Source organism: Phacochoerus africanus, chromosome 11 (assembly GCF_016906955.1).
Source record: "Phacochoerus africanus isolate WHEZ1 chromosome 11, ROS_Pafr_v1, whole genome shotgun sequence".
Lineage (NCBI taxonomy): Eukaryota > Metazoa > Chordata > Mammalia > Artiodactyla > Suidae > Phacochoerus > Phacochoerus africanus.
Window position 1 is genome coordinate 11,106,358 of NC_062554.1, and position 21,422 is coordinate 11,127,779.

Genomic DNA, 21,422 nt, shown 5'->3' on the forward strand with positions numbered 1-21,422 from the left:
ATGCCCCTTTGATAGAAGAAACAGAGGATCCAAGAAGTTAGGTGGCCTGTCCAAGGTTAGAGAGTAAGTTATAAGCAGATCTGGGGACCAGGCCTGAGGTCTTCACACTCGAGGCCCCCAGGCCTTTGTATTCTGCCACTCTGCCTGTTACAGACAGCTGCCACTCATGATGATGCTCTCTCTCCTCTCCCAGTGCATTCCAGTCTCCAAGTGACTAAGGATTTCACCTTCCATACAGTGATCACGTTTATCCACTTTTCTCCATCACTGCTTCCACCACTCTATTTCTGACATGGTTATCTGTGGTCTGAATCATTCTAACAGTAACCTGTCACCTGCATTCTGGCCTCCTCCAACGCAAATGGCAGCCAGGATGATATATAGCCTTGCTACTCAAGGTAGCATCAGCACAGAACTACCATATGATCCAGCAATCCCACTGCTAGGCATCTATCCAGAGAAAACCATAATTCAGAAAGACACATGCACCCCAAAGTTCATTGCAGCACTCTTTACAATAGCTAAGACATCGAAGCAACTTAAATGTCCATCAACAGAGGAATGGATAAAGAAAATACGGAATATTACATACACATAATGCACTACTACTCGGCTATGAAAAAGAATGAAATAATGCCATTTGCAGCAACATGGATGGACTTAAAGATTGTCATACTAAGTGAAGTTAGTCAAACAGTGAAAGACAAACATCATAGGATATCACTTACATGTGGAATCTAAAAAAGGAATACAAATGAACTTATTTGCAGAACAGAAATAGACTCACAGACTTTGAGAAACTTAAGGTTACCAAAGGGGACAGTCAGGGGGATCAGGGAGGGGTGGACTGGTGGTTTGGGATTTGCATGTGCACACTGAGGTATATGGAATGACTGGCTAATGAGGACCTGCTGTGTAGCCCAGAGAACTCTACCCAATATTATGTGATGATCTATGTGGGAAAAAATCTGAAAGAGAATGGATGTGTGTACATGCATAACTGAATCACTTTGTTGGACAACACTGTAAATCAACTAATTTCAATAAAACTTTAAAAAATGAAAAAAAAAGAATAGGTTAACAAGCCTAGCCTAAGGCTGACAAACTTTATGAAAGAGCAATGATGGAAAAAATGTAAAAGGTATTGGCATATTACGTAGCTCTTGTTTTCATGTAATTTTCTTGTTCATTACAGCTCATAGGCATGACTAAAACATACATCTGTTCATATATACATATATGAAGCAGCCTCAGCATTACTTGGGAGATGGCTGGAAATGTGCAATCCCAAGCTCTAACCCAGAACTACTGAAAGAGAATCTCAATTTTAATAAGATCCCAAATGATCAATGTAACTTTTACATGTGCATGTAAAATTTTGAGAATCAAGAGAAGGCGAAGAGAAAACAGAGTCCAGAGGAAAATAGTTGCGAAAGACATATGGTTGACCCTCCATACATTGTTCCTCATCTGGGGATTCAACCAAATGTGGATCAAAAAATTTCCCCTAAATTTCAGGAAGTTCCAAAAATCAAGACTTGAATTTGCCACACTGGAAATTATTTATATAGCATTTACATTGCATTTACAACTATTTACATAAGTGCTTTCTTTTTATTAGGTATTATAAGTAACCTAGAGATGATTTAAAGTATATAGGAGGATGTGTAGGTTATATGAAAATACTATGCCATTTGATACAAGGGACTTGAATGTCCATGGATTTTGGTATCCAGAGAGGTCTCGGAAACAGTCCCCCATGGATACTAATGGAAGACTGTATCTGATAAAGGACTATTATCCAAAATATACAAACTCAGCAAGAAGAAAAAAAAAACAACCTGATTAATAAAATGGGAAAAGACCTGAACAGACACCTTACCTAAAAGACACACAGTTGGAAAAGATGCGCATCATCATATGTCATTAAGGAACGGAAAATTATAAGAGCAGTGAGATACCACTTCACACCTGTTACAGTGGACAACATCCAGAACTGAGAGCAGCAAAGGCTGAGGAGGATGCGGAGCAACAAGAACTGTCATTCATCGCTGGTGGAAATGCAAAATGATACAGTCCCTTTCGAAGACAGGTTGGCAGTTTCCTGCAAAATTAAACATATTTTACAATACAATCCAGCAATCACGCTCCGGGGTATTTACTCAGATGGGCTAAAAACTATGTTCACGGAAACACAGATGTTTATAGCAGCTTTATTCATGATTGCCCAAACTTGGAATCAACCGAGATGTCTTCAGTAGGTGAATGAATAAACTGAGGTATATCCAGAAAGTGGAATATTATTTAGCACTAAAAAGAAAGGTGCTATCAAGCTATAAAAAGACAATGACGGAGTTCCCGTTGTGGCTCAGTGGTTAGGGAATCCGACTAGGAACCATGAGGTTGCGGGTTCGATCCCTGGCCTTGCTCAGCGGGTTAACGATCTGGCGTTGCTGTGAGCTGTGCTGTAGGTTGCAGACGCAGCTCAGATCCTGTGTTGCTGTAGCTCTGGCATAGGCGGGCGGCTACAGCTCCGATTAGACCCCTAGCCTGGGAATCTCCATATGCCATGGGAATGGCCCTGGAAAAGGCAAAAAAAAAAAAAAAAGACAATGAGAAAACTAAACTATATATTATTAGATGACAGAAACCAGTTTGAAAAGCAGTGATTCCAACTGTGACATTCTGCAAAAGCCAAATCTATGGATATAGTATAAAGATCAATGGTTCCCTTGTGTTAAAGGGGAAGGAGGAAGGACTTGGAGCATGGAGGAGTTTTAGGGCAGTGAAATCTATTCTGTGTGATACTATAATCAGTGGTACTTGTCATTATACATTTGTCCAAACCCATAGAACGTAAAACACCAAGAATCAAACCTAATATAAAATATGGACTTAACTGATGTGTTGATAGAGGTTCATTGATTGTAACAAATACACCTACCACCTGAGCACAGACTTTTGGTTGTGGGGAAGTTTGTGCATATATGGGAGCAGGAGGTTTATAGGAAATCTATATAGTTTTCACTTAATTTTGCTGTGAACCTAAAACTGTTCTAAAGAATAAACTATATAAAAATAATTGGGGAAGCCCTGCTTTGCAGACTTGTATTGTCTCCTCCATCTCCCGCTACTTCCCTCACTGCTTCATACACTGTACACCAACTACCTGAACCAGGGATGGTTCACCAAATGGAAAGGGCTCTCTCTCACCTCTTCACACTGTCTCAAGCTATCCCTTTGCCTGTGAATCCTGCCTTTCCCTTTTCCTTCCCTTGCCACCTCACACACAAAGCCTTTTATTTATCCTTTTTCAGGTCTCAGCTTAAAAGTCACCCCTTCTGTGAAGTCCTCCCTGATCTCTAAGTTGGGCAGTTCTACACCAACCCCTCTGTTTGCACAGCACTATTACAGTAATCGTCTATTTCAAGGGTTTCTCTTCCCAACCAGACTGAGCTCCAAGTGCAGGGGCCATCTCCAATTTATCACAAAACCCCAACTGCTAGCAAATGCCTGGCATAAAGCTGGTGCTCAGACAGTTTGTGAAGAGAGGAATAAATGACCATGCATCAAACTCAACCCGCCAAGGACTCTAAGGAATCAGCCTAAGACATGCAAATTCTCTCCAGAGAAGGCATGTATATTTCACCTTTTAAACCAGCTCTGACCTGACCTACACAATCCTTTTTTTTTCATTTTTAAAAGTTTTATTAAAGTGTAGTTGAGCTACAATGTTGTGATAATTTCTGTTGTACAACAAAGTAATTCAGTTACACATGTACACACATCCATTCGCTTTCAGATTCTTTTCCCACATAGGTTAACACAGAATACTGGGTAGAGATCTCTATGCTACACAGTAGGTCCCCAAGCAATCCCATTTAAAAACCTGTTCTGTGGAAGCTCAACGCATTGGCTGAAAGACATTCCAAAGTCCTTGTGCCTCCACAGACCCAGCACAACCTTGATGAAAGGCAGTATAACTGGGGAAGAAACAAGAGGGTCTAGAGTCTAGTTTTGCCTTTACCACACATTATAGTCCAGGTTCTCAGCTCTCTTATCTGAACCACAGAAAGAATGGACTAGATGATTTTTTAAAAAAATATTGAAGTAAAATTGACTTATGAATGATGTCATAGTTTCAGGCCTATGACAAAATGATTGCATATTTTTACACATTAAAAAATGATCACAATGGAGTTTCTGCTGTGGCTCAGTGGTAACAAACCTGACTAGTATCCATGAGAATGGAGGTTTGATCCCTGGCCTCGCTCCATGGGTTAAGGATCCAGTGTTGCCATGAACTGTGGTGTAGGTCACAGACACGGCTGAGATCCTGCATCGCTGTGGCTGTGGCATAGGCTGGCAGCTGTAGCTCTGATTTGACCACTAGCCCAGGAACCTTCATGTGCCACAGGTATGTCCTTAAAAAGACAAAAAAAAAATGATCACAATGATAAGTCTGTTTACCACCTGTCACCACAGTTATTATTGACTATATTCCATATGTCATACATTATATCCCCAGGCCTTATTTATTTTATACCTGAAAATCCATTTGGTCTAATGTGTCATTTAAGGCCAATGTTTCTTTATTGATTTCTGTCCAGATGATCTATCCATTGAGATAAATGGGGGTTAAAGTCCCCTACTATTGTGCTACAGTCAATTTCTCCCTTTATGTTTGTTAATATTTGTTTTTGCATTTAGGTGCTATGTCAAGTGCATATACATTCACAATTTTTATATCTTCTTAGACTTATCCTTTTATCATTATATGTCCTTCTTTGTCTCCTGTTACAGTCTTTGTTTTAAAGTCAACTTTGTGTTATACATGTTGCTACCCCTATTTTTTGTTTCCATTTGTGTGCAATACACTTTGCCCATCACCTCGCTTTAGTCTGTCTGTGTCTTTAAACCTGAAGTCAGTATCTTATAGGCAGTATAGATATGTTTTTTTAAAATCCATTCAGCCACTCTGCCCTTTCATTAGAGCATTTAGTCCATTTATAGTTAAAGTAGTTATTGATAAATACACACCAATATTTCGTTCACTGTTTTCTGGCTCATTTTTAGTTCTTTTTAATTTTTTTCTTCTTTTGGGATTTGCCCTGTGATTTGAAGACTATGTTTAGTGTTATGTGTGGATTCTATTCTCCTTTTTGTGTGTATATATTATAGATTTTTTGGGTTGTGGTTATCTTTAAATTCTTATAGTAACTATAGTTATATATGTACACATATATTCAATATACATATATATTGAACTTAAGAACTCATCACATTAAATTATATATATTATAGATATACATATATATACATATGTATATTCCATTGCATTCTAACAAGCCTGTATTTTACTCCCACTTTAATTTTTTTACCTCATATATTTTCTTTAGTTTTGTGTATCCCTTAACCTCTAATTTTGGATACAGTTTATTTTACCAATTTTGTCTTTTAGTATTCTACTAACTTTATAAGAAATTGATACATAACCTGTATGTTTGCCTTTGCAAGTGAGATTTTTCCTTTTTCAATTTTCATATTTCTAGTTGTAATCTTTTTTCCACTTAGAGAAGTCCCTTTAACATTTCTTGTAAAGCTGGTTTAGTAGTTCTGAACTCTTTCAGCTTTTCTCATCTGTAAAATTCTTTCTGTCTCCTTCAGATTGAAAGGAAAGCCTTGCCAGGTAGAGTATTCTTGGTTGTAGGTTTTTTCATTTCATCATTTTGAATATATAGTGCTCCTCCCTTCTGGCCTGTAAAATTTCTCCTGAAATTCAGCTGGTAGTCTTTGGGAGTCCCCTTTTCTCTTGCTGTTTTTAAGAATCTCTATCTTTAATTTCAGTTGTTTTAATTACAATGTGTCCTGGTGTGAAGCTCTTTGGTTCATCTTCTCTGGCACTGTCTGTGCTTCCTGGACCCATATGTCTGTTTGCTTCCCCAGGGTAGTGAAGTTTTCAGCTTTTTTTAAAAAATGGCTGCACCTTTGGCATATGGAAGTTCCTGGGCTAGGGGTCAAACTGAAGCTGCAGCTGAGGCCTATGCCACAGCCAAGGCAACACTGGATCTGAGCTGCATCTGTCACATACACTGCAGCTTACAGCAATGCCAGATCCTTAACCCCTGAGCCAGGTCAGCGATTTAACTTGAATCCTCACAGAGACAATGTTGGGTCCTTAGCCCACTTAGCCACAATGGGAATGCAGTTATTTTTTCTTTAGGTTAAGTTCTCTGCCCCATTTTCTGTTTTCTTTTTTTTAACCATTTTTATTTTGTAAAAACTTCTTTTCTTCTGTTCAGCTTGACTGGTTTTCACTCTTCCGTCTTCCAGTTCACTAATTTGTTCTTGTTATCATCTGTTCTACTATTGCTTCCTTCTTGTGTATTTTTTTATTTCAGTTACTGTACTCTTCAACTCTTCTTCATATTTTATAAGCCTTTGTTAAACTTTCACTGTGTTCTCCCAAGTTTCTTATGCATCTTTATGAAAATTACTTTAACTCATTATTGGTTAGATTGCTTATCCCTACTTCACTTAGTTTTTCTGGAGTTTATCTTGTTTCTTTGGGTGGAATATATTCCTCTATCTACTCATTTACTTAATTCTCTATCCCCAGTGGGGATACCTGAACAAAAATCACTTGCAGCTCAAACCACTTCAGAAGGCATCACAGAGAAGGACATTAAGATGGAACACCACCTGAGGTTGCTCTCGCTTTACTGGGAGCACACCCAGCCTGCAGCTGCCATTGACAAATGTTCTAGGCAGTGCCCAGAGGCTTTATCATTGTCCCTTGCCAGGAACCTGCAACTAAGAGTACCTTGTGCAGCACATCCTGTGGGGCTAAGCAGGACGAGTGCCTCTTGCATGGTTTACAGGTGGCAGGGGAAAACCACCACAGTTATCTCTGGCTCCAGAGGTGGAAGTGGCCCACCACCACTAGGGGTCAATGAGCAGGCACCACTTGCAGCCCCAATCACTTCAAGGGCATCACAGAGGAGGGCATTGTGACCAAATACAAACTACTGTGCTCTCGCACCCTTGGGAACACACCAGCCCTGCGGCTGCCACTGCTGAATGCTCTGGGCAGTACCCATATGCCAGATCTCTGTCATTTCCCAGAACCCTGCAACTAGGAACAGCCTGTGCAGCACCTCCTATGTGGACTAAGTGAGACATATTGCTTCATGCATGGTCTACAGGTAGCGGAGGCAAACCACTGCCTGTATTTTACTCCCACTTTAATTTTTCACTGTTATCAGTTATCACTGATGCTAGAGAAGGTCATAGGCCACTCTCACTAGGGGCCCCTGAACAGGCACCACCTGTGGTTCCAGTCACCTCAGAGGAGGGCACTGCAATCAAGCACAAGCTGTTGTTGCTCTCACCGCCCCCCCCCCCGGGAACTCACGCACCCTGCTGTTGCTACTGCCAAATGTTTTGGTCACCTTGCAGATCCTCCTAGAGCTCATTACCACTTCCCAGGGCCCTGCAAATAGGAGTAGCCTGTGCCATCTTCCTGCAGGTCTTTGCTTCCGTTGAGAGCCCAATGACCAACCCATTGCCTCCTTCTCCCTGAAAACACACTGAGCATCCTGGGGATAACAGTCCACTCACACCAAAGAAAGAGACAGCAAATATTCAAACTCCCACACCAAAAATAAAGAGTAACCCCTCAAAAAATACAAAGGGGTATTCTTGCATAGAAATAGCCTTACAAGACTACAGTTTGGCTTTCCCAAACTCACAGAAAAAGAAAAACACAAGCAAGATGAAGAAGCTCAGAAACCATTCCCAGTTAAACAAACAGGAGAACTCACCTAAAGCAGTCAACAACGAAACAGACCTCTGAAGTCTGACAGACTTTGAGTTCAAAAGGGAGATAGTGAAAATACTGAAGGAATTAAGAGAGGATATGAACGGAAATGCAGATTCCTTTAAAAATGAACTAGAAAATATAAGGAGGAGCCAAGAAAAACTAGAAAGATCATTTGCAGAGATATAAACTGAGCTAAAGGCAATAAAGACAAGAATGAATAATGCAGAGGAACAAATCAGTGACGTGGAAAATAGAATAATGGAAATCAGCCAAACAGGACAGCAGACACAAAACCAAATGAAAAAACATGAAAGCAATATATGAGACCTGTGGGATAATATAAAGTGGGCCAATCTACACGACATAGAAATTCCAGAAGGAGAAGAAAAAGAAAAGAGGATTGAAAATATATTTGAAGAAATTATGGCTAAAAACTTTCCAAATCTAAAGGATATTATATCAAGACAGGAAGCACAGAGGGCCCCAAACAAGCTGAACCCAAAGAGGCCCACACCAAGACATATTATAATAAAAAATGGCAAACGCTAAAGGCAGCAATAGAAAAGCAAAGCATTAATTATAAGGAAACCCCAATAAGGCTATCAGCTGATTTCTCTATAGAAATGCTACAGGCCAGAAGGGAGTGGCAGGATGTATTTATAGTGCTGAAAGGAAAAAAATCTGCAACCTAGAATACTCTATCCAGCAAGAATATAATTTAAAATAGAAGAGGAAATAAAGAATTTCTTCAATAAACAAAACTAAAAGAGTACAGCAATATTAAATCCGTTCTAAAAGAAATACTGAAAGGGCTTCTCTAAATTAAAAAAAAAAAAGGAAGAACTAGAATGGAGGAAACCACAGTTGGAAAGCAGTCACTTAAATAAGCCAGCATACAGAGCTAAACATGAAGATGTTAAAAAAAAGACATCAAAATCATACAATGTGGGGAAGGGGAGTAAGAAAATATAGACTTTTTTTTTAACTTTAATGATGTGTTTGAGTCTATATGACCATCAGGCAGATATAGGGAGAGGTTAACATATTTAAAAAACAGGGCAACCGCAAATCAAAACTGAACATTACATTCACAAAAACTGAAAAGTACTCAAGCATAAAATAAATGGAAACCATCCAACCCTCCAAAAAAAGAAGAAAAGAGAAATGAAGAATCAACTGGAAAACAAGGTTTGAAATGGCAATAAATAATCATCTATCAATTATCACCTTAAATGTCAACAGACTGAATGCTCAAATCAAAAGACACAGAGTGGCTGACTGGATAGAAAAGCAAAATCCTTCAATCTGCTGTCTACAAGAGACTCACCTTAGGGCAAAGGACACACATAGACTGAAAGTGAGGGGATGGGAAAAGATATTTCATGCCAATGGACATGAGAGGAAAGCAGGAGTCGCAATACTCATATCGGACAAAACAGACTTTAAGACGAAGACCATAAAAAAAGACAAAGAAGGACACTATTTAATGGTTAAAGGATCCATTCAAGAAGAGGATATTACAATCGTCAATATATATGTCCCTAATATAGGAGCATCCAGATACGTACAACAAATACTAATGGACATAGAAGGAGAAATTAATGGGAATACAACCATAGTAGGAAACTTTAACACCCCACTCACATCAATGGACAGATCCTCTAGAAAGAAAATCAATAAAGCCACAGAGATCCTAAAGGATATAATAGAAAAGTTAGACTTATTTGACATTTTCAGGACATTACATCCAAAAAAATCAGAATATACATTCTTCTCAAGTGTACATGGAACATTCTCAAGGATTGATCGCATATTGGGGCACAAAGCTAACCTCAACAAATTTAAGATTATTTCAAGTATCTTCTCTGACCACAATGTCATGAAACTAGAAATCAACCACAGGAAAAGAAATGAGAAAAAAATAACTACATGGAGACCAAACTACATGCTACTGAAAAATGAATGTGTCAATGAGGAAATAAAGAAGGAAATTAAAAAATACCTTGAGACAAATGATAATGAAGACACAACCACTCAAAATCTATGGGATGTCGCAAAAGCAGTCTCAGAGGGAACTTCATAGCAATACATGCCTTCCTCAAAAAAGAAGAAAAATCTCAAATCAACATTTTAACCCACCACCTAAATGAACTAGAAAAAGAAGAACAAACAAAACCTAAAGTCAGCAGAAGGAAGGAAATCATAAAGATCAAAGAGGAAATCAATAAAATACACATTCAAAAAATAACAGACAAAATAAATGAAACCAAGAGCTGGTTCTTTGAAAAGGTAAACAAAATAGACAAATCTCCGGCTAGACTCACCAAGAAGAGGAGAGAAGGAACCAAAATAAACAAAACAAGAAATGAAAAAGGAGAAATCACAATGGATACTGTAGAAATACCAAAAACCATAAGAGAATGCTATGAACAATTATATGCCAACAAATTTGACAATCTGGAAGAAATGGACAACTTTCTAGAATCTTACAGCCTGCCTAAACTGAATCAAGAAGAAATAGACCAACTGAACAGACACATCGCTAGAAATGAAATTGAATACATCATAAAAACACTCCCTACAAATAAAAGCCAAGGACCAGATGGCTTCACAGGTGAATTCACAGGTGAATTCTACCAAACATACAAAGAGGAACTTATACCCGTCCTCCTTAAACTTTTTCAGAAGGTTGAGGAAGAAGGAACACTCCCAAAGACATTCTATGACACCACCATTACACTAATTCCAAAACCAAAGATACCACCAAAAAAGAAAACTATCGGCCAGTATCTTTGATGAATATAGCTGCAAAAATTCTCAACAAAATTTTAGCCAACCAAATCCAACAACATATCAAAAAGATCATACACCACGACCAGGCGGGATTCATCCCAGATTCACAGGGATAGTTCAACATATGCAAATCAATCAACGTCATACACCACATTAACAAAAGAAGTCAAAAATCACATGATCATTTCAATAGATGCAGAAAAAACATTTGACAAAGTCCAGCATCCCTTCATGATAAAAACTCTCACCAAAGTGGGTATAGAGGGAACATACCCTAACATAATCAAAGCTATTTATGACAAACCCACAGCAAATATAATACTCAATGGAGAAAAGCTGAAAGTCTTCCCACTAACATCTGGAACAAGACAGGGATGTCCACTCTCACCACTGTTAACCAACATAGTATTGGAAGTTCTAGCCACAGCAATCAGACAAACAAAAGAAATAAAAGGCATCCAAATAGGAAGAGAAGAGGTAAAACTGTCACTGTATGCAGACGACATGATACTATATACAGAAAACTCTAAGGACTCAACACAAAAACTACTTGAACTGATTGACAAATTCAGCAAAGTAGCAGGATATAAGATTAACATTCAGAAATCAGTTGCATTTCTGTATACTAACAATGAAACTTTAGAAAAGGAATACAAAAACACTATACCTTTTAAAATTGCACCTCATAAAATCAGATACCTGGGTATACACCCGAGCAAGGAGGTAAAAGGCTTATATGCTGAGTACTATAAAACATTAATCAAGGAAATTAAAGAAGATGTATTGAAATGGAAAGATATGCCATGCTCCTGGGTCAGAAAAATCAATATTGTAAAAATGGCCATACTACCCGAAGCAATTTACAGATTCAATGCAATCCCTATCAAATTACCCATGATGTTTTTCACAGAACTAGAACAAACAATCCAAAAATTTATATGGAACAACACACACACACACACACACACACACACACACAAAACAGAACTGCCAAAGCAATCCTGAGGAACAAAAACAAAGCAGGAGGCATAACTCTCCCAGATGTCAGGAATATTACAAAGCCACAGCAATTGAGACAATGTGGTACTGGTGCCAAAAAAGACAGACAGACCAATGGAACAGAATAGAGAACCCAGAAGTAAACCCAGACACCTATGGTCAATTAATCTTTGACAAGGGAGGCAAGAACATTAAATGGGAAAAAGAAAGTCTTTTCAGCAAATCTTGCTGGGAAACCTGGACAGCTGCATGCACATCAATGAAACTAGAACCCACCCTCACACCATGCACAAAAATTAACTCAAAATGGCTGAAAGACTTAAATATAAGACAAGACACCATCAAACTCCTGGAAGAGAACATAGACAAAACATTCTCTGACAACAACCTTACAAATGTTTCTCAGGTCAGTCTCCCAAAGCAACAGAAATAAAGAAAAAATAAACCAATGGGACCTAATCAAACTGACAAGCTTTTGCACAGCAAAGGAAACCCAAAAGAAACCAAAAAACAACTTACAGAATGGGAGAAAATAGTTTAAATGATGCAACTGACAAGGGCTTAATCTCTAGAATATACAAGCAACTTACACAACTCAAAGCCAAAATGCCAACCACCCAATGGAATAATGAGCAAAAGACCTGAATAGACATTTCTCCAAGGAATATAGACAGATGGCCAACAAGCACATGAAAAAATGCTCAACATCTCTGATTATTAGAGAAATGCAAATCAAAACTACCACGAGATACCACATCACACCAGTCAGAATGGCCATTGTTAATGAGTCCACAAATAACAAATGCTAGAGGGGGTGTGGAGAAAAGGGAACCCTCCTGTACTGTTGGTGGGAATGTAAGCTGGTGTAACCACTATGGAGAACAGTATGGAGGTACCTTAGAAAACCATACATAGAACTACCATTTGACCCAGCAACCCCACTCTTGGGCATATATCCAGAAAAAACGTTCCTTAAAAAAGACACATGTGCCCGCATGTTCATTGCAGCTCTATTCGCAATAGCCAAGACATGGAAACAAGCCAAATGGCCACTGATAGATGATTGGATCAGGAAGATATTGTATATATACACAACGGAATACTACTTGGCCATAAAAAAAGAACCAAATAATGCCATTTGCAGCAACATGGATGGAACTACAAACTCTCATCCTGAGTGAAGTAAGTCAGAAAGAGAAAGACAAATACCATATAATATCACTAATATCTGGAACCTAATATACAGCACAAATGAACCTTTCCACAGAAATGAAAATCATGGACTTGTGGTTGCCAAGGAGGAGGTGGAGGGAGGTGGAAGGATTGGGAGCTTGGGGTTATGAGAGGCAGACTGTTGCCTTCGGATTGGATTAGCAATGAGATCCTGATGTGTAGCACTGGGAGCTATGTCTAGTCACTTATGATGGAGCATGATAATATGAGAAAAAAAAGGCATACATGTATTTGTAACTGGGTCACCATGCTGTAGAGCAGAAAAAAGTAAAAACTCAAAAAGAAAAAAAAAAAAAGAAAATCTTCTCTGTGAGTCTTCAGTAGCTCTCATTGATGCACTACAAATAGTTGTAAATTTGGTGTGCCACTGGGAGGAGGTGAGGTCAGGGTCTTCCTCTACCTTCCTGGCCACCTGGACTAGATAATTTCAAGCACTCTCAAAGCTTCTATATTCCATTTGTCTGTGAAAACAGAAAGATCAGCACTCTCTAAGCATTGTAGCTACATTTCTTCCTGACACAGCATTGTACTTTTTTTAACAGGTACTTCATACACAGCATCTCATAACATCACCACAATCCTGAGAGATTTTTACTTGGAGATCAAGAAACTGTAGTATGGACTTCCCTAAAGTTATTGAAGTAACTGAAATTCAAAATGTCTGGCATCAGAGCAAGGTTCTTTACATTATATTATTTCATCTCTCCAAGTGTCAGGAAGACACACTTTGGTATGATGAAAAGAAAGAATATTAAATAAGAACTTACCATATATAAGGTATTATAACACATGTTATTCTCCTTAATTCTTACAATTGTATGTGATAGATTATTACTACTGCCATTTTACAGATGAGGAAACTAAAAAGTAGTAAATAATTTGCTCAAGCTCACAGAGTAAGAACGAAGATTTGAACCCAGGCCTCTCACTCCAAAGGTTCTTTCCACAGGACCCTAATGGGAACCATTTGCCCATATGCCAGTTGCTAGTTTAAGTTATTTATACACGTGGCTATTTCCCTTCTAGAAACAACTGCTGTGAAAAGGCAAGGCTAAGAGTTTATCGGGGTCCAAATTAAGCAGTAATTTATGACATCAGCCCATTTGTCTTACTTATAGCTAGAATGCATGCATGGGACATGTTTCAGAGCTTTGGGATTGCTTTCTGTTTCTAAATTTCTTCTGATATACTCACTTAAAATATTTTAGGAAAAAACCAATTACATTATTTTTACATTTTATTTAGAGTTTTGTTTTATGTTTATAAGCCTTATATATTTTTGGTTCTTTTTAAATTTATTTCCCCAATACATATAAGCCTTATATTTTTATATTTTACTTCCATTATATGTTATTAATATCATATGTAGTATAGCATCATTGGCATGAAATGTCAAATGCAAAAAAATACACAAGGAATTTCAGTAATGAAGACATGCTTAAAGAGAGTGGTTCAGAGAATGAGCAGTGTATAGAAAGGGCCCCAGGGAAATAAAATCATTTAACTCACGGACCAACACACAGGGTAACACGGAAGGTGGCTTTGCTTCCACAGGCCACTTTTCAACAAACACCTTTGCATATACCTCCCAGATTTCCACCACCAAGATTTTGCTTACTTTTTCTTCTCCTTGTTTAGAATGTTCTTCCTCTCATTCTTCCCATCAAACTCTCAACCATCATTTAAAGACTCATTCAAGTTCCACTTCTCCCTAGAAGGATTTCCTCACCTGTCTATGAATTACCAAGACACTGAGTCTGCCAAACCACCACGTATTTGGTTATTTCCTATACTGTATGACCCTTTGATGATTTTAAGACTTATCTCCTTACTTAAAATGTAAACTTCTTGGGGGCGAAATCATGTTTTCTAATAATTATCATTATATTTCTTACGTAGGACCCAACACAGAGCTTACTTAGTCTAGAGACACTCCAGAAAATATTAGGAAGTGGCCTTAGAGACTATATTGCTCTATTCCCTGAGGAAAGAGTTGTGCCATAGAGCACTTGGTGGCAACACTCATTGTAAAATGTCTGAGCTAGGGGTTGAGCCAAGGGGCGGGGGAGTGGGATGGACTGGGATTTGGGGGTTAATAGATGCAAACTATTGCCTTTGGAATGGGTAAGCAATGGGATCCTCCTGCATAGCACTGGGAACTATGTCTGGTCACTTGTGAAGGAGCATAATAATGTGAGAAGAAAGAATGTATACATGTATATGTGACTGGGTCACCTTGCTGTGCCCTAGAAAATTGACAGAACACTGTAAACCAGCTGTAATGGAAAAAATAAAAATCACTATAAAATAAATAAAATGTCTGATGACTAGAAGGATGAACGAGCACAGTCCAGAATTCAAGAGACAATGGTTCAAATGCAGACTCCATATGCAACTATGCAGTATGTGACCTTGGGAAGTTCCTTGACTCTCTGAGCCTAACAGTAGCAGTGTCAAACAGTGGAGAGGTCCTTGAAATCAGAGAGAAGAGCTACAATCCCAGTTCACTCACTCCTAACTAGATAATTTTAGGCAAGTTATTCAATCACTATGAATCTCAGTTTGCTATCTACAAAGCGAGATGCTTATCTTCCTGAAAGGATTGGTACATTTCACAAACATCAAAGTACATAATATAACCTGGGATAAATAATAGGTATTAAATAATAGTAGCTGGTTATTATTGTTACTATTTTATAGTTATCGCTATTGTGTTATAACTATTTGTTAATACTATTACCATTTTATATTGTTATCATTATTATTTTGAGGATCAACTAAGGTAAAGAAAATGTATGAGCTTTATTAAAGCTAAAGAGCTTTACAAACATGAGTTATCATTAACAAAGGAATGGTCAGAGTAAGATTTCTCAACCTACTCATTAAGACAAAGAAACAGCGGCTGAGGAAAACCTATAAATCATCTGACTTCATTAGAGATCACAGGCTTGAGGAAATAAAGGAGGAAAAGGAGCCGTGACCCCATCTAGCCTAGCTTTAGCCCTCTCTTTGGCCTAGTCCATTTGGCTTTCTGGTAGGATGGGAAATGAGGCTGACATTGCAAAATCCAGGTTCCAGTACCATCATCCAAGTTTCAGGGCAAATCACTAACCTTATTTATTTATTTTTAATATATACTTCAAGAAGCCCCTCGCATTGGTTCAGATGAACTAATCTGAGCTCAAGACAACAAAGCTAATCTGAGCTCAAGGCAGCAAAACACTCCAAACTTGGAGAGATAGACACTGACATAGTCCAGTTTTAAAATTAACTTTGCTAATTCTTCCCAAGTGCAGAGAATTCCACCTTGATTGTGAAAATGCAGCCAGAAAAAGATTCCAAACTAAATGGTGCAGGACTTCTTAGAACAAACCAAAGGCTCCATGTTCTAACCATAGGGACCAGGCTTCCCACATGAAATTCTGCAACTTGGCGCCACCTACCATAGGCTGTCAGTTACAACTTGCAATCATTTATGCATCTCCCCAGGCACCCAGTGAAGCCCTGCTGGAGGTCAGCATTAGGTAATGCCCACAGACATTCTACCCATCACCAGCTCAAATCTCAACCACTAACACAGCCCAAAGAGAACTCTTCTTTCTCATCTCCCAAGTCTCCTTAGACAGACAAAACTACCCCACTAGAATTCTGACTCCAGAAGACCCAGTGGGACCCAGGCATCCATATTTTAGAAAAGCACCATGAGTGAGTCAGTTGTGTAAGCTGGGTTGGAAACAACTAACAGAGATAGCATGTTGTGGTGTGACAGGTACTTTAGCTTCCTAAAGTATCTAGTTCACATGCATCCCTGCCATGTTCCAGCAGTGAGACCTTAATTAATTTACAACTAAGCTTCAGCTTCCCTAACTAAAAATGAGTTGTTGTGGATATCAGGTAAACAAGAAATGATATTTCCTTAAAAATATACTTCAAGGTTGGAGATGGCCCAGATAGTGGGGTAGGAAGTCCTTGAACTCATTTCCTCCTACAGACAGACCAAAATTACAATTTATAGAGAAACCACCTAAAAGAGTGACCTGAATATTAGCAGAAAAGATTTACCACACCTAAAGATATAAAGAAGGAACTGCAACAAGATGGGTAGACGGGGCAGAGATGCAGAATAGTCAGGATTCATTACCCTGGGCCTGTGACTCACAAATGGGAGGAACAGCTCAACTGTAGAGGTTCTCTGCAAAGAGCAAGTGGCTTAAGCCTTACAATGAGCTCCATGTCCTGGAGTTCTGAACCAGAGAGGACAAGCCCACAGAGTCTAGCTTTGAAAACCCATGGACTTTCTATTCAATAGAGCTGTAGGGCTGTCGGAGACAGAGACCTCACTCTTAAAGGCACACTCAGAATCTCATACTCTGAGGCCCAGTGCAGAGGCAGTAGTTTGAGAAGAGCCTGGGTCAGACTCCTTTGCTGATGTTGGGGAGATTTCCAGAGAGTCAGGAGGCAACTGAGACTCTCTTGGGGGAAAGAGATGCTGATGGCAGCCATTTGGGGAAGCATAGTCACCTGTGGTAACAACAGCACTGACAAGCTCCATTTCTGAGTCATCCCTGTAGCCTGTCAGTGTCAGGGCTTACTGACAACACTGGGCCAGGACTAGTCCCAATCCCCAACCAAGGACATGTAGCCAACCATGCTTCCCCCACCCTCCAATGGGCTGGTAGCCACCAGGCCTGCTGGATAGCAGGGTATTCAACCAGGCTGATGGTCAGACCTGCCTACCATCACACTCTCAACAGTGAGCTGTGCCACAAGGGAAGGGCCCACTGAGCCCACATAATGGTACCCCAGAACATCTAGCTCTGGCAACTAGAGTGGAGCATACTACTGGGCACCAGGCATATATAAGGTCACTTCTCTAAGTTCAGGAAATGTAACCAACCTACTGAACACAGAAAAAAAACCCCACAGAAAATTAGGCAAAGTGACGAGATGAGTAATATGTTCTAAGCAAAAGAACAAGACAAAACCTCAAAGAACTAAATGAAGAGTATTTAAGAACTAAATGAGCATAAAGATGCTCAATGAACTCAGGAGAAGAATGGAGAAGTGATGAATAGATTGAGAAACTGAACAAAGAATTATAAAATAAAAAGAACCAAACTGAACTGAAGAATACAATAATTGTAATAAAAAATACACTAGAAGGAAACAATAGTATATTAGATAATACAGAGGCATGGATCAGTGAACTGGAAGACAAAGTCGAGGAAATCATAAGACTCAACAGAAAAAATTAAAAATAATTTTAAAAAATGAGAATAGCTTAAGAAATCCTTGGGACAACATCAAGTGTACTAACATAGGGTCCCAGTAGAAGAGAGAAGGAAAGGGCAGAGAATGATTTTGAAGAAGTAATAGCTGAAAAGTTCCTGAAACTGGGGAAAGAAATTTGACATCTGGATCCAAGAAGTACAGAAAGTCCCAAACAAGATCAACTCAAAGAAATCCACAAAAAGATACACTCTGCTTAATATGGCCAAAATTAAAGATAAATGATCTTAAAAGCAGCCAGAGAAAGCAACTAGTTATGTGTAAGGGAACTCCCATAAGACTGTCAGCTGACTTTTCAGCAGAAACTTTACAGGCTGGGAAAGTGGCACAACATATTAAAAACAATGAAATGAAAAAACCTACAACCAATTAAACCCACAGCAAAAGAAACCATAATAAAATAAAACAAACCAAATAATAAAACCAAAATAAAACACAACCTACAGAATGGGAGAAAATATTTGCAAATGAACTGACAAAGGTTTAATTTCCAAACTAAGCAAACAGCTCATACAACTCAACAACAAAAATAAGCACCCCAAACAAAAAAATGGACAGAAGACCTAAAGAGACAATTTCTCCAGAGAAGACATACAGATGGCCAACAGCCATGTGAAAAGATGCTCAATATCACTAATTATTAGACAAATGCAAATCCAAAGTGCAATGAGGTACCACCTCACACTTGTCAGAATGGCCATCATTAATAAGTCTACAAATAGCAGATGTTGGAGAGGGTGTGGAGAAAAGGGAATCCTGCTTCACTGTTGGTGTGATTATAAACTGGTACAACCACTATGGAAAACAGTATGGAGGTTCCTCGGCAAACAAAATATAGAACCACCATATGATCCAGTAATTCCGCTCCTGGGCATATATCCAGACAAAACTACAATTCCAAAATATACATGTATCCCTATGTTCATTTCAGCACTACTCAACATAGCCAAGACATGGAAAGCCATCTAAATGTCCACTCACAGATGAATGGATTAAGATGTGGTACATACATACAATGGATTATTACTCAGCCATAAAAAGAACAAAATAATGCCATTTGCAGCAACATGGATGAAACTAGTAATTCTCATACTAAGTGAAGCAAATCAAAAAGAGAAAGACAAATACCATATGATATCACTCATATGTGGAATCTAACATATGGTACATATGAACCTATCCATAAAACAAAAACAGGCTCACAGATATAGAGAACACACTTGAGGTTGCCAAGAGGGGTGAGTTGTACATCCCCTCTCTGCTGTGGTTGCCTCCGTGTGCTGCTGTCTTGTTGAACTCTGACTGTGAAAGCAGAGACCTGATCCTTGCCAGGGGAGGGGCCTGTGAGAAATCCCTGTTGGGGCCCCAGAGGTGGTCCAACCTCAGATCCTTCTCCTTCCCAGCCTCTAGGTGTTTAGGCTCTTCCCTTCGTGAGGAGCTGTCTTCTGAATTTGAGATTCTGCTGCTATACCTGGGTCTGTAAACATTTTCCAGCACAGGTGTCTCACACTTTGCACTCATTCTGTCCTTCCAAAAAACCTCCAAAAGGAGATAGGTTGCTCCTATTTTATAGACAGAAAAACTGAGACTCAGAGATATCAAATGATGTAATTAGGATCACAGGGCTGATGGAACTGGGGTTTGATTCCAGGTCTTCGTGACTGCAGTCCCAGTCTGAGCTAGCCCACTGACCTGTCTGTGGGAGAGACAAGCCAGGATGCTGGGAGGGGTGCGGGAGCTGGGGAAGGTAGCTGGCCTGGAAGCCAGAAGGGCTGCTCTTCTTCAAACCTGAGATCTGTCTCGACACTCCTCCTTTGCTCCATGTTGCCCATTTAGCAAGTGGAACTGTCACTACCATGTCCCCCAAAGCAGAAACCCGAAGTCAGTGTGGACACTTTGCTCTCTCATCTCCCAAGTCCCAAATCACTCACTTGAGGGCTTTACATCCTGCCTATCTTTAAAACCCATCCATGTCTCTCCATCACCACCCCTACCACCTCAGATCAGCCCACCATCTCCTCTCCTCTGGATGAAGCCAGTAACCTCTCTGATCTGCCTCATCGGGCTTTGACCCCTCAGCCCCTTCTCCCCAGGATGGTCACTGTGCTTTCCAATCCTCAGTGACGTCCCACTGCTCTCAGGGTAGGACCCCACCTTCTGACTGTGGCCCGCCCTTGGGTTGCCACCCCTATTCCTGCTGCCTTGCCTTGCACCAGCACTCGTTGGCTCAGGTCACTCTCGCTCCACTTCTCAAATTCTCTGGTGTGTCTTGTAATGTGTCTCTTCTGGATCGCCCCTCCCTCAGTTCTTTCCCTCAGCTACTGAGCTTTTAGATGTCAAGGACATTTTCCTTGTCCACAGACTAGATTGGATCAGCTTGTTAGATGCTCTCCTAGCACTGAGAACAATTCCTTCAACAACTCTAATTATACATTGGTTTGGTGTGGTGATTAATGTCTGTTCTTGTCTTGATAACAAATACCATGGGAGTAGGGAGGGTATATGTTATTAAAAGGCCTGTCCTATAGTAGATGCTTAATAAACATTTGTTGGCTTAATGGGGGGCTCATAGCTGAACTGGTCACTCAGTGAGTGGTTGGGTGGAAGGATGAATGGTGCAGAAATGTATGGGTGATTATTGGCAGGCAGATGCATTATATTGCACAGATTCAGTGCTTTAGAGTTTTAAAGCAGAGACGTATGCCAGTATCATCACATTTCCTCTTGTCCAGGAGGTGAACAGTCCTGTTTCAAGGAGGGGGACAGGTGGGGAACCTGAGACTGTTAACCCTAACTTTCCTTGAAAACCTTCTCATGCTGGCTCCTCCTATTATCTTCCATCGAGACCAGCTGGCTTCCTAGGCAAAACATTCTCTGAGGGAGCTGGGTTTCTCCATGGTATGATGGAAATCTATGCCTTGGTTTTGGATATGTCTGAGGCCTGGGGCTGCACTCCTGGGCTGGTTTCACCTTTTCCCTGGTGTACACACCATGGCTAGAGGTTGGGTCAGGGTCAGCGGGCTTGGTGCTATGCCACTGAGCTGGCCTTGGCCCCTTCCAAGTGTGTAAATGGATGCTTGCTCAGGTGATGGTCTCTTCTCTGGGGCTAGCCATGCTCCTCTCTGAGATTGTGCAGGATGCATGAGCTGGTAATGGCTGCCTCTACAGAGTGTCAGTATCTTATAACCCTCTGGCAAGCCCCACACTGGCAAGCCCCCGAGTTTTTCAAGACAGCTAAGTGTCTGAACCCAGGGCTGAGGTACATAGTATGTGGCTTGAACCTCTT

General features: G+C 39.8%; 1 protein-coding gene across 1 annotated transcript in view; it reads right to left on the reverse strand.

Annotated features, from left to right (window-relative positions):
- The window catches only part of LOC125112072 (glycerophosphodiester phosphodiesterase domain-containing protein 4-like), a 131,435-nt gene extending 111,476 nt beyond the window's left edge, over positions 1–19,959 (reverse strand). The window contains exons 1-2 of the mRNA XM_047754330.1: positions 19,829–19,959; positions 1,979–2,104 (exon numbers count right to left, since the gene is read on the reverse strand). Of these exons, the coding sequence (XP_047610286.1) occupies positions 1,979–2,104; positions 19,829–19,959 (257 nt within the window). The remainder of the gene's footprint in view (positions 1–1,978; positions 2,105–19,828) is intronic.
- Between the last annotated feature and the right edge of the window lie 1,463 nt (positions 19,960–21,422).